At 40.6% G+C, this 14322-nt stretch overlaps 1 protein-coding gene across 5 annotated transcripts in view; it reads right to left on the bottom strand.

The window, feature by feature from the left end:
* Positions 1–6325: 6325 nt before the first annotated feature.
* ULK4 (unc-51 like kinase 4) overlaps positions 6326–14322 on the bottom strand; it is a 988030-nt gene continuing 980033 nt past the window's right edge. For 4 of the 5 annotated variants that reach the window (XM_073678125.1, XM_073678128.1, XM_073678130.1 and 1 more), the window contains one exon: positions 6326–6921. In XM_073678125.1, the coding sequence (XP_073534226.1) occupies positions 6855–6921 (67 nt within the window). In that variant the 3' untranslated portion in view covers positions 6326–6854. The remainder of the gene's footprint in view (positions 6922–14322) is intronic. The other variant, XM_073678127.1, reaches the window with a different exon arrangement.

Genomic DNA, 14322 nt, shown 5'->3' with positions numbered 1-14322 from the left:
ATACATGTGAGGAATGTTTATTTCTTACACATTCCACACATGTAATAAAACTGTCAAACAGTTGCAAATCATGCACACGGGAGCGATTCAACCATATCACCGAGCAGCTATAAATACTCGGAGCTCGGCCCGAGCATACTCAGCAAAAGGGTTAATAGAACATACTCGCTCATCACTAGTGCTCAATTTTCTGGTATTGAGTGAGGCTGAGCATGTTTAGTTGGCACCTGACCATATTTATACAAATCACATACTTGCGGTCATGTGACTGGCAGCACCAGAGAATCCTGACAGGATACAGTGCACACGCTGTAAGAATTAAGAAGTCGGCAGTCACACAGAGAGCAGAATTTCATCAAAGACTGAACAACCCCTCTAATCTTGCATCTGGTAATGTTGCATCTAGCCTTGGCTTTATAGCATTTCTTAGACTTCATAAACTATCAAGTCTGAGAAAGTACCCATAGTAGTAAGGAAAACACAGTCCTTCTATAGTATTCTTATTACGACGTATTGGGTTTGAACGTTCTAAATGTGTAACCATATTTAGAAAAACATACAACACAAGTGGATTATGAAGATACTTGAAAGGCTCAATAATTCTATTAAACTGAGAAACGACCATTCTTTAACCACAAGTAAATGTCATGCATTCCTCTCCAGCAAGTATGAGAGCCAGTGCTGTTTCACAATAGATAAAAATACATTCCTATTTTATTTAGGCTCAAAAGATTAATTTGGTCCATTATATAGTGTTTGACAGTTACTTTTTTCAGTTGTAAAAAAAACAGCCCAATTCAGTCCTTTTATTTTTTTAAATTTTCTCTATCTTTTTGGTGTTCAACAGGCTTGGCGTCCGGTGAGGCCAAGCAATGCCTGCCGATCTTATTATTATTCCCTCCATCCCCCGCCCGTCACAGGGCGCTGTGACGTGCGCTTTCCCTCACCTCCTGGCGCATGCGCAAAGCGCAGCTCTTATAGAGCACGCTTTGTTTCCTCCTGGCCGGGTTTGTATGAGCACAGTGCCGCAGAAAACCTTGTTATGCGCCGGAAGTCACAGCGACTCCCTGGCGCCTGCGCAATAGAGCACTGCGGCACTGTGCTTATACAAACCCGTCTGGGAGGAAACAAAGCGTGCTCTATAAGAGCCGCGCTTTGCACATGCGCCAGGAGGTGAGGGAAAGTGCACGTTACAGAGCCCTGTGACGTGCGGGGGAGGGAAAATGGTAACTAGGCTGATAGGCGGCGATTTAGGGGAATAATAATCAGATAGGCGGGCATTGCTTGGCGTCTCCCGGACACCAAGCCTGTTGAAAAGCAAAAAGATAAAACTACTTTTCTCTGCAATCAGACCTCTATCATGGGCCATACAGGTAAGTATAGATTTACTTTTCTATACCCTGTATGCCCATAGTAGCAGTCTGATATCTCACAGGGGGTGATAGATTCCCTTTAAACTGCAGATATAGATTTGCTGAACCTGTACTCCTTCAACAAATATATTAAGATGCCATAAGATACCTGCCAGAGACACTTTAAATGTAATTTTCCAGGTTTTTACCACATAATCTGAGAGCAGCATATTATAGGGACAGAGACCTTGATTCTAGTAACCCTGAATCACTTATTGGGCTGCTATAATTTTGATAAAATCATTGTGTTATCAGCAGGAGATCATCACTAGAGGACTGGTAAACCTGCTGCCATGTAATCCTCCATAGTCATGAATTCTGCCGCCAACTACTGATTGGCAGCTTTCTGTGGACACTGCATGGGCAGAAAGCTGCCAATAAGTGGTGTGCGTGGGGTTATTCAGGGCACAATGTTCAGAGAACTGCTAGATCTGCAGCAGATAAATCAGTGATTTTATCAAAACTGCTCAAAGCAGCCCAGTAATTGACACATCGCTGGAATCAGGTTCTCTGCCCCCTACATTATGCTGCTGTCAGATAGAGTAGTAAAAACCTGATGACAGATTCCCTTTAAGGTCTGCATTGGATCAAATAGAAAGATTATGAATATATTGTTCCTAAAAGAACTTAAGAATATATAGTTTTCTATATATTAATTACATGTCGCTACTTGAGTTTGCATCGGGTACTCGGGTATGCACCATGTATCGCCAGTGCTCAAGTGACATGCTCGAATCCCCACCCACATGTTTCACGGTTATTACACACGCAAAAAAAAAACAAGCGGGGATCACTCGTGCATGGCAGGCAATTCCCGCAAGGTTTTTTTTTGGCCATGAAGCATATGGGGTGGAGACTGGAGCATGTCACTTGAGCACCTGCGATACTCAGTGCATACCCGAGCACCCGATGCAAACTCAAGTAGCGAGCACTTGCGCTCAACCTAGTTGATATATCGTCCATTTTTTTTTTTTTTTTTGAAAAAAATCCCAACCTCAACCCTAGCCCAACCCTAACTCCAACACTAACCCTAGCCCAACCCAAACCAAACCCTAACCCTAGCAGAACCCTAACCCTAGAGTCTATTTTTTACGCCGTTCCTCGTTCGGTATAAGCGATTAGACGACTTTATTCTTCGGGTCGGTGCGATTACAGCATCGTATCAGGTTTTTATGATTGACAGCTGCCACACACTAAAAGACGCTTTTTTTTTTTGTAAAAACTAGTTTTTGCATAGCCATATTTTGAGAGGTATAATTTTAGCATATTTTGGCCGACAGAGTCATGTGACGGCTTGTTTTTTGTGGGATGAATTGTCGTTTTTATTGGTGCCATTTTCAGGCACGTGACATTTTTTGATCGCTTTCTATTCCGATTTATTTGAGGCAGAATAAACCAAAACCAACAATTCAGGAATTGTTTTTTTTTATGCTGTTCCGCGTGTGGTAAAATTGATAAGGCAGCTTTATTCTTCGGGTCAGTACGTTTACAGCATTACCACATTTATATAGTTTTTCTATGTTTTGGTGCTTTTGCACAATAAAAGCTATTTTATAGAAAAAATTATTTTTTTTGCATCGCTTTATTCTGAGAGCTATAACTTTTATTTTTCGGCTGATGGTGGCTTGTTTGTTGTGGGACAAGATGACGTTTTCAGCGGTACCATTTTTATTTATATTCGTCTTTTTGATCACGTATTATTCCAATTTTTGTTTGGCGGTATGATGATAAAGCATTGTTTTTTACCTATTATTTTTACCGTGTTCACTAAAGGGGTTAACTAGTTGGACAGTTTTATAGGTCAGGTCGTCCTGGACGCGGCGATACCAAATATGTATACTTTTATTGTTTTTTTGTTTTGTTTTATAATAATATTTATTGATGGGTACATTATATTTTTATTTTTGGTGGATTATTTTTTTAATTTTTTTTTTAGATATTTTTACAATTTTTTTTTTTCATTCTTAAACACGCTTTTTTACTTTTATTCTTTGTTCTTTGTCCCACTATGGTACTTTCACTTTTTTTTATTCTGATCTCCTGTATAGCATAGGGATGGAGCACCATCCCTGTGCTATACAGGCTGTATGCGCTGCAGATGCAGAAGATAATTTGGTCATGCACTGCGTATCTTCCTGCTGTCTGGTGACCCGGATGTTGTCATGATAACATCGGGTCATCATGGCAACATCCAGGAAGCCGCGGCAGACAGCGTTGGACGCCGGCAGGAGAGGTGAGTATCCTGATCACCTCCCCTTGCCACCACAATGTTGCGATCGACTTCGATCACAGCATGCATTGCGGGGGTTAAGGTGCCAGGAGCGGTGCGGGACCGCTCCCTGCACATAGTATCGGGTGTCAGTTGTGACAATCAGCTGACATCCAGCGGCTATCGCCATGACGTACTAATACGTATCAGGCTCTTAAGTCCCAGGGCGCAGATACGTATTAGTATGTCCTGGGCTTTAAAGGGGTTAATAACTCAACATACATTACCTGCCATTATTTGCACACTGGTTGAAATTCTGGCACTACTTCTTTGCCATGGTCTTTGTTGTGATGTAATTTTTTTTTTTTTTTGCAAACTTTTCTGCAACTGTGGTGCTGCTGACAAACATTAGCTTGAGGTATATGTGCAAGCTGAGCTAGTCCCATATAGTAAGATTCCATACAAATAATACACTTTCACCAGTTTTAGCTCCCCCACGTGTGCCATGTACTAAAGCTGATTAGGCTGTCTATCAGTTTTACTCTGTCAGAGATAGATATAGGAGTGCATTATGTGAGTTATTAGAGCAGGGGTCTCAAATATGCTTAATGCATGCAGTCCCTGAGGCTGTAACCCACAGACATCGGAGCCCCAGAGTCAACTGCAGCCTGCCCAGGGGGCATCCGTCGCCAGCGCTACTTTACAGCCGAATGGTTGTCCTTGGACTCACATTCAATTGAAATGTATTGCGGCGCAGAGACCAGCTCTTTACCACAATACCAGCCAATCGGAGGCTGGTAGCTGACATCATAGTGCCTGTCACAGGCAGCGTATTACGTCACTGCCATGCGCTGCCCCATTTATGGAAGAGAGGAGGACATGTGAGAAGTATCTTTTTTTTTTTTGTTTAAATGCATGTGTGAAGAGCGGCAGAATGGGGGACATTACTATAACATGAAGACCATGATGAGAGAAATTACTACAAGGTGGGAACCAGGACAGGGGACATTATTACAAGATGGGGATCGGTGGTTAAACATATAATGTGACTGTCAGGGAAATATTAATGTCAGGAAAATGTTCTTCCATTTTTGCTTGACATAGATGTTCACCCCCCTCCCTTATTCCCCTTTTGCTCAGCACAAAAGCCCCAATTAACACACGCCTGAGAAATAGCCTACCCAAACAAATGCTAGCCAAGGAGTGTTATAACTTAATTTAGATGCAAGCATCTTGTCCCTGGAAGAGGCAGGGGGTAATTACTGGCAGGGTTGCACTAATTCGTGAGTAACTGGGAGAGTTGCTTTCCCAAGCTTCAAAGAGAGTTTAACAGAAATTTCCAGCCACGCCGACTCCGAAATGAAATATGAAGTATTGTGAGTTCCATATGACTGACAGTAACGGGACCCATATGCTTAGTGACTAAATCATCCCAGGAATGTATATGTAGTTTTCCAGGGCTGAAAGCAAAATCAGGGAGCTGTAGCGCAAAAACAGCAGAATAGCGGACTGCAGCTATGCGATGTATGGTCTCTAACCGAAGATAAAATCATAAGGGAAAAAATGGCGTAGTTTGCAAGCTTCTGCGATCAACGAGCAATGAGTTATCGCAGAAGTTAGTGGTTTTAATAAAAATGTACAGGCTGGAGACCGGCCCACATGATGTCAGCACGAGGTGTGTGGACAGATCTCCCTTTAGTTATAAGAGAACTCATGGACAGTACAGAAGCACTCATTGCCAGGGGGGGTATACAGATTATAAGCAATGGGTCGCAATCGATAACGCTCAATTCAACTGGGGAGCCCCTCCTCCACCTATGCTGATTCGTCCCTGCAAACTGTATAGTGTAAGTTGTCTTTTATCTTGTTTATTTTATGTAACTGCTTATGTATTTTAAACTCTCCTTTGTAACATCCTTATGTATATATTTCCCTAAACACTGCCTCCCTTTTGGATTAAAAATAAAATTTAATAGTCCTGTTTCTTTTGTTCTGTAACCGTTCTCTTCCCCGAAGCCATACACACTACCAAAACGTAGGCATCCGGCCAGGCCTGTATTATATTTCAAACTATATCAGCCGGTGGTGGCAGAGAATAATAATAATCGGGCTATCGTGAAGCTGACAGTGACGGTAAAGGGCGTAAACACGGATTCCAGGCTTTGGAACCCAGAGGTGTGACGCCATACTCTCACTGGTCGCTTGCCGATACCCATGCAGCGAGTAGTCTGGATCTTGTGCTCGCGATTCCGGACGAAATACTGACAGCGTGACGGTACGGTGAGATATAGCGTGATCTCCCCGGTGTTGTCTCTGTGCGTGATCCCTTACAGTGACGTTCCCTGCAAAGTCTATAGATCTGATTGAGTCAGTCGAGCGCAGCTGTTTCTGTCAGTCCCACATACATTGAATGGACACACATGTGGCATACTCAATCACGCAGTAAAGAGGAATGGGGGGTTTAGGACTCCCATTCTAGGGATCAGTACAAGTGGTAAAGTCCTCAGCTATCAGACATTTATCATCTATCCTTTGAGTAGCTGATAAATGTTAGTTGTGGGAAACTCCTTTCGTTAAAGTTTTCCACCACAAAACTGTGAACATTGATGGCATAAATAACACTTAGAGAATCTATTTTTTTTCTACTCCAATTTAATGTTTGATATCTGAAAAATCTAACTCTGGATTAAATTACCATAGATTCCTGCTCCGATTAGCTCCTCGTCATTCTTGTCACTGAACTGCGTCTTCATACTGGCATTTTGTCACTGAGAATGATGTGTTTATTTAGTAAAATGAAGATCCTGAAAAACTAAAAGCTTGTCAACATGCCAATACGTTTTTTTAGGAATATATGTGGTGTATGTAGCAATATAAGGAGCTTACCAAAGTATTTCATATTTAAAGTTTAGAAAAGCTACAACATTATGCAGGCTCCTTAATTAATCCCATATTATGTTTATTGAAACGTATAAAAACATGAAAAAGATAATTTTTAAGAAAATAGAAAAACATGTCACAGGCAGTGTGTATGCTACCACAAAATGCAGGACTTTTCTGATGGTCAGATAAACACGCATACACAAGATTGCATTCAATACTTCAGTAACATTAAGGCAATAGTTTTCTAATGAACAAATAACAATTTACTCCTTTAAGAATGTGGATGAAGTCTTATACAAGATGAAGGTTCTTTTTCCAGTCCTGAGAATGTAAAAATAATATTCTGGTGTCTATTGATGTCCAACTGTGCTAAGGATCTCATATGCCAGGGAAGTAACAGCAATATCCTTATTCAAGCTGAAATAAAAAACACAGATTAGATGAGAATCACAACAGAAACTTGTGCAGACACATGAAGGCATTTCATCCAGCAGTGGAAGTTTTACACGGGCACCATATTCGCAGGGTGCTAAGCTGTCCGCACTGCCTGAAATCAGAGGTATACAGAGATATAAGGACCCCATTTAATGGCTCCATACAACTTGGAGGCTGTATACAGCTTCATTGTTCATGTGCATAACCCTCTGGACGCACAAATCAACAGAAAGTGGAGCAGATATTAATTTTGTCCAATATTTAATCAATGCTAAGTCAGTGTGAAAATGCACCAAAATGTATCACAGTGGCTCATGCTGGATAACACATTTTGTCCATCTTTTAACACTTATTTTCTAAGTTTACACCTCTTGGTTTGTTTAGGTTGCACCCCTTTTTTGCTCCTGAAATTCAAAACACAGTCACATTTTAATCCTCACCCACTTTCCTTCCAAAGCCACACCTTTATCCTTCAATCCATGCCCCATTGTAGAATGAACTGCAAAAGGTGTCCACCGCACATAATAAACAGGTCTAAAACTAGATGTGTCAATTTGTGCCAAAATTTGGGTAAAGGTTCATTCACATTATTACATAATAATAATCGGTCCAATTAAGATTCCTAAGTGGCCCTTTGAAGAGGACCTTTTGCCAGCTTTAGCATGTTAACTTGACTTCCTCATGGAATATTGGCTGCAGAACTGTATAAAATGTAGTTTTTAGCTTTTAATTTCTCAGCTTCGTTGCGGAGATATTAGGTTGTAAAGGTTATATGCTAAATTTTGCTAAAACCAAGTGATTGCTCTACGCTCCTCTCCTGTTTGTAATCACAGAGTTTTGTGTCATTACAAACACTTCTTGAAGCCCTCGTTTCATAGCAGTCGGTGTGGGAGGATGGTGAGTAGAGCAGAGCTGACAGCCCTGTGATAAGGGAGCTGCAAGAAATGTTTATAATGACACCGCTCTGCTCTACTCCCCTCCCCGCTTGTAATCACAGCTGATGCTGTAAGTAAGATCAGTTAGGAGAGTTGGACCGTATGTCATTCATTTTATGTCTCATTCAAAGCTTGGTGTGACCTTTTATAGGCAAGTATTTTTTTCCCCACTGCATGATACCTCCTGCTTATGATTGGTCAGCATCATTCAGGAGAAAAAGTAACCGCCCCCAGAGAAGAATATCCACCCTCTAGATCTTAAGTCTGCTTCAGGAGCAATTTTTTTCTTAGGTGTCATCCTAGTTGCTTTCATTTTTTTCCCTATTTGTTTTTTTCACTGAGGAAGATAGACTGTCTGTTCACAAGTGTGTATAAAAAAAAAATCATCCACTTTTCATCTTGAAAAAGTGACTTTTTTTCCATCTGTGTTGTCATCCGTATGCAATCTGTTTTGCATCTGTTTTTATACATCAACAGTCATTAAAATGTACAAGAACATATACAAAATTGCAATATATCCAAAAAAATCAAATGACACACGGTTGATCCATATGGCATATGATTTTTCTTTTTGTGCACTTGAATGGGTGAGTCTCATCCGAAATACGGAAGAAACTCTAGTGCGTGCTGCAATTTTTATCATTCAGATATTCAGTGTGAAAAAAAACTGACATCTGAACAGCTCTTTTGAATAACATTGGTTCCAGTGCTGTCTTTTTTTCATGGACACAGACCGAAAATATGGTCCTGTGAAATAAGTAAAAAAAAAAAAAAAACTAGGATGGAATTTAGAAGTGCAAATTATGTCTTGAGTGTGTCATCCATCTTACGCAAAACCTCGTAGACTTTAATAGCCATGTCTGATCTGAGAACAGGACTTGATCTGAGTCTTACGGATTAGACACGGATCCATTTTTAAAACTGATGTATGTACGACTCAATGAAACTTTATGGGTCAGTGTGCTGCCTGAGAACAAAAACGGACAGTACTAGGATGTGTTAAACATCTGTGTGATGTAGCCTTAAGGAAATTAGAATCTACACTTTACAAACTAATATCTCCAGAAGGATATGAGAAATTAAAAAAAAACAAAACAAAAAAAAACTACATTTTATTCAGCTCTGCGGCTGCTATTCCATGATATGGCAAGCTTAACATTCTAATACTGGTGAAAATCCTCTTTAAATCCAAGCAAACCCAAAGGTAATATATACAGTTATATGAAAAAGTTTGGGCACCCCTATTAATCTTAAGCTTAATGTTTTATAAAAATTGGTGTTTTTGCAACAGCTATTTCAGTTTGATATATGTAATAACTGTTGGACACAGTAATGTTTCTGCCTTGAAATGAGGTTTATTGTACTAACAGAAAATGTGCAATCTGCATTCAAACAAAATTTGACAGGTGCATAAGTATGGGCACCCTTATCATTTTCTTGTTTTAAATACTCCTACCTACTTTTTACTGACTTACTAAAGCACTTTTTTTGGTTTTGTAACCTTATTGAGCTTTGAACGTCATAGCCAGGTGTATGCAATGCAATCATGAGAAAAGCTACTTAAAGTGGCCACTTGCAAGTTGTTCTCCTGTTTGAATCTACTCTGAAGAGTGGCATCATGGGCTCCTCAAAACAACTGTCAAATGATCTGAAAACAAAGATTATTCAACATAATTGTTCAGGGGAAGGATACAAAAAGCTGTCTCAGAGATTTAACCTGTCAGTTTCCACTGTGAGGAACATAGTAAGGAAATGGAAGAACACAGGGACAGTTCTTGTTAAGGTCAGAAGTGGCAGGCCAAGAAAAACATCAGAAAGGCAGAGAAGAAGAATGGTGAGATCAGTCAAGGACAATCCTCAGACCACCTCCAGAGAGCTGCAGCATCAACTTGCTGCAGATGGTGTCACTGTGCATCGGTCAACTATACAGCGCACTTTGCACAAGGAAAATCTGTATGGGAGAGTGATGCGAAAGAAGCCGTTTCTGCAAGCACGCCACAAACAAAGTCAGCTGAGGTATGCAAAAGTACATTTGGAGAAGCCAATTTCTTTTTGGAAGAAGGTCCTGTGGACTGATGAAACCAAGATTGAGTTGTTTGGTCATACAAAAAGGCGTTATGCATGGCGGCAAAAAAACACAGCATTCCAAGAAAAACACTTGCTACCCACAGTAAAATTTGGTGGAGGTTCCATCATGCTTTGGGGCTGTGTGGCCAATGCCAGCACCGGGAATCTTGTTAAAGTTGAGGGACGCATGGATTCCACTCATTATCAGCAGATTCTTGACAATAATGTTCAAGAATCAGTGACAAAGTTGAAGTTACGCAGGGGATGGATCTTTCAGCAAGACAATGATCCAAAACACCGCTCCAAATCTAATCAGGCATTCATGCAGAGGAACAATTACAATGTTCTGGAATGGCCATCCCAGTCCCCAGACCTGCATATCATTGAACATCTGTGGGATCATTTGAAGAGGGCTGTCCATGCTCGGCGACCATCAAACTTAACTGAACTGGAATTGTTTTGTAAAGAGGAATGGTCAAAAATACCTTCATCCAGGATCCAGGAAATCATTAAAAGCTACAGGAAGCGACTAGAGGCTGTTATTTTTGCAAAAGGAGGATCTACTAAATATTAATGTCACTTTTCTGGTGAGGTGCCCATACTTATGCACCTGTCAAATTTTGTTTGAATGCAGATTGCACATTTTCTGTTAGTACAATAAACCTCATTTCAAGGCAGAAACATTACTGTGTCCAACAGTTATTACATATATCAAACTGAAATAGCTGTTGGAAAAACACCAATTTTTATAAAACATTAAGCTTAAGATTAATAGGGGTGCCCAAACTTTTTCATATAACTGTACTTAAAGGGAATCTGTCACCCCCTGGCACTTATCTGACCTCTAATATGGGCATACAGGTGATAGAAATGTAAATCTATACTTACCTGAATGCCTCATATTAGAGATCTCGTTGCTGTGAAATGTCTTTTTTATTCCTACAAGTTTCTGATGTGTTCCAGTCCCTGGGACTGTAAGAAATCCCCGCCTACTGTGTGAATTACAATGCTTCACCCCTCTCCTGCATGTCACAGTGCCCGGATTTGGCTGCTGCAACTGCACATCACAGGGCACTGTGGCATGCAGGGGAGGGGGGAAACATTGTAATTCACACAGGAGGCAGGGATTTCTTTCAGGCCCTGACTCCACAGCATCACAAACTTGACTTGAATAAAAAGACATTTCACAGCAACAAGACCTCTAATATGAGGCATACAGGCAGGTATAGATTTACATTTCTATCACCTGTATGTATATTAGAGGTCAGATAAGTGCCAGGGGGTGACAGATTCCCTTTAAAACAGATAACACAGCACTGGGAATATGGCATAAAAAGTGTGATTTGACACCTAACCTTACATCACTCAATGTGACATTAACTTGTTACAGTTTATGAAGATGATGCATTATTTGTCAAGTTAAACTTGGCTTCATCTATGTACTTTGTCATGACTTATTGAAGGTTGGAATAACTCAAACACTGGGCACAGTCCTACAATGTAATTGTTTTCTTCGGTGGTGTTTTAGTTAATCTTAAATAGGTTTACCTGTAAGATCAGATAGTTAAAGGGGTAGTCCAGGTTTATTATGAAAGTCTGCAGTCACTGTATGTAACTGAAGACTTGTGAACCCTCAAAGCGCACACTTTGAGGATTCTCTGGTGCTAGCGGCAAGACTGAACAGTCATGTGACCGCAAGTATTCAATATGCATACTCCCGGCTACATACCGACTAGATATGCACAGCATCGCTCAATTCACTTGTATTAAGCAAGGCTGCGCACATCTAGTTGGAATGTGGCTGAATGTATGCTTATCGCAGCTCAGTCTCGCCGCCGCCGGAGAACCCTCACAAGTCTGCAGTCACATAAAGTGCCTACAGATTTTCGTGAAGAACCTGGACAACCCATTTAAAAACGACTATATTATGGTGTTCCAACCACTGTGACCCCCACCGATCACTTATGTCCCCCATTTAAATGAAAGCAGTAATCCAGCATGCACATTTCCACTCTACATATTCTGTAATGTACAGCCAGAGATAACAGAGTATAGTGCTCTTCTACCTCCAGCAGTCCTCTAGGGAATGAGCGGAGCAGCAGTGAGCATGCTCCACCACTTCCAGTGGTCACATTATACAGTGATATTTCATCTACAGTTTAAGAGGCTTGTGGTAACATTGAGTGTGGCGAGAAAAGATGCCGTCTGTGTTTCGCACATGCTATTTCCTAGTTCTTGCTGTGTGTACAGACGGGTCTACAACTCTGATCACTCTTATTATTATGTTTTGTTACACTTACTTGGCCTGGTGATACACATATGAGAATTGCACGGAATGGGTCATTATCGGTACCTTAATTTTTGACATTTATACACTTTTGCGTGTCCTCGTACACAAAGGATAATGAGAGGTATGAGTGTTTTGATCTGCTCACTGGTATGTTGGTACAGCTGTTTCATTTATTTTGAAAGAAAAAGTTAGGAAGCCGGGCAGTATGTTGAATTCCTGTGTGTAGAGAGGGTCAGGATGTGTGTTGGCATTCTGCAGCTTCCTGCCAATGTAATGGTCACACCCTGCAGCAAACTTGCAAATGCTCCCAAATGTAAAAAAGATTTTATGCATAGACTATGAATGTCATAAATAATAAATCTCGACTATGGTGAGTGGAGAGCACATAATATATGTTTTTAATATACTTTGCTTATTTTAAAAATGGCCAGAACCTAGTATATTAAAACCCAGCGTAATAGCAATAATTTATTTATTGTTTTCATATTCTCGGCAGAGCAGCGTAGATTTCTGCTGACCACATGGTTTCCTCGACAGTAAGAGGTAAAATGTTTTTTACTGGTGTTTGGAATATTTACTGATTCCCTATGCTCACAAGTCTCCACAAATCAATACTGCTGCACAAGTCAAAGAAGCTGACGCTCGGCGCTCCTAAAGCCTTCTCGGCATTTGCTGCTGATGCTTCCATTATGTAAATGTGCTATCTCTTTGTATGGAGCTCCTCCAAATCATGGGGCAAGGTGAAGTATCAAGGTGAATTACCTGATTTAAAAGGTTATATAAACATTTTAGCAGTTTTTAATTACATATCATCCACATCATGATGTGTACTTTTTCTTCATTTTTTAAAGTATCACAGTTCTGCTGAACTTTGAGCTGACATTTTCTTGTTGTTGCAGGCTCTAAACAGATCTTGCATTGCATACTTCATTAATGGAAGATTCCAGTAAAAGTTAGTTATAAACAAAAAATAAATATAAATTTACAAAACCAGCACGGGATGACATGAAATAGCTGAATGTGGCAACCAATCAAGTGGTAGTTATATATTTTATAAGGTTTCATGCACACATATATATTATTATTACTAGAACAAATAACAATTTTTTGTCAGGCTCAATCAGGTGCTCTATTATGTCACATTATTCTTCCCTTGAACCATGACTGTGTACATATATGGTAACCAATAAGGCCTTTTCAGTAGCACATGGAATCCACAAGGCTCTCTATTAGGAAACTGGCTTACATGCCAGGGCTATAAGGGACTGTGCAGATGCCTCTGACATGGACATTATCCATAAAGCATCATGTGACAACACCACGTTTATTCTTAATTATGGCAGACATATTCAGTAGGCCTAGGGACATGAGCTATTGCTCATATGAGCCTGCACGTTGACTCTTGTTGTAGGTTGAATTGATGTTTGATGATTTGTTGAATGCTTGCTGACTACCTATTGTATCAGTCATTGCAGCTTATTGTTTTGTTATTCTTGAGGGACAAAGGCGCTGGTTAATTGAACAATCAATGTTTGTTAATGCCTGCTGACTTCCTATTGTATCAGTCCCTGCTCCTTGTTGTTTTTCAAACATTGAAGGACAAAATATGCAGGTTAATTGAACACTCAAACAACAAGGGATTATATCCTCCCACCTCCCCCCAAATCTGTGGATAATGCCCTGAACGAAAGCGGTGGTTATAAAAGGGACCTCTCTCCTTCTACAGAGAGACTCTAGAAGACAGTTGCCTCGGCACCATGGCTCCAACAGGAGGAATACAGATTTGATCCACTGCCCATCACTGAACCCTTTTGGAGAACCCAGGTTGGGACAATCAGGTCACCTGGCCACATACCTCAATGGACTGTCAGCTTACTAACGTTGCCGCTACCCCCTCTCTGTGGGTGCCCGCCAAAAGGGTGCTACTGGTTGGGGAAGTTGGCCCTGTAAGCCCCGAAGTCGCAGATTTTCTATTTCCCGGCGAGCCAGCAGAAGGGTGAGACTCTGTAATTTGCACCATATTGGGTATTTGCTGGGACTGTACTATATGTTATTGACTGTTGGTGATCCAATAAAGTATCACCCCATTGT

The sequence above is a fragment of the Phyllobates terribilis genome, unplaced genomic scaffold, assembly GCF_046119375.1.
Source record: "Phyllobates terribilis strain yellow unplaced genomic scaffold, ASM4611937v1 Scaffold_4__5_contigs__length_816908805, whole genome shotgun sequence".
Taxonomy (NCBI): domain Eukaryota; kingdom Metazoa; phylum Chordata; class Amphibia; order Anura; family Dendrobatidae; genus Phyllobates; species Phyllobates terribilis.
The sequence above is the reverse complement of the archived record's forward strand: the minus strand, read 5'-3'. Positions and strand labels throughout refer to the sequence as shown.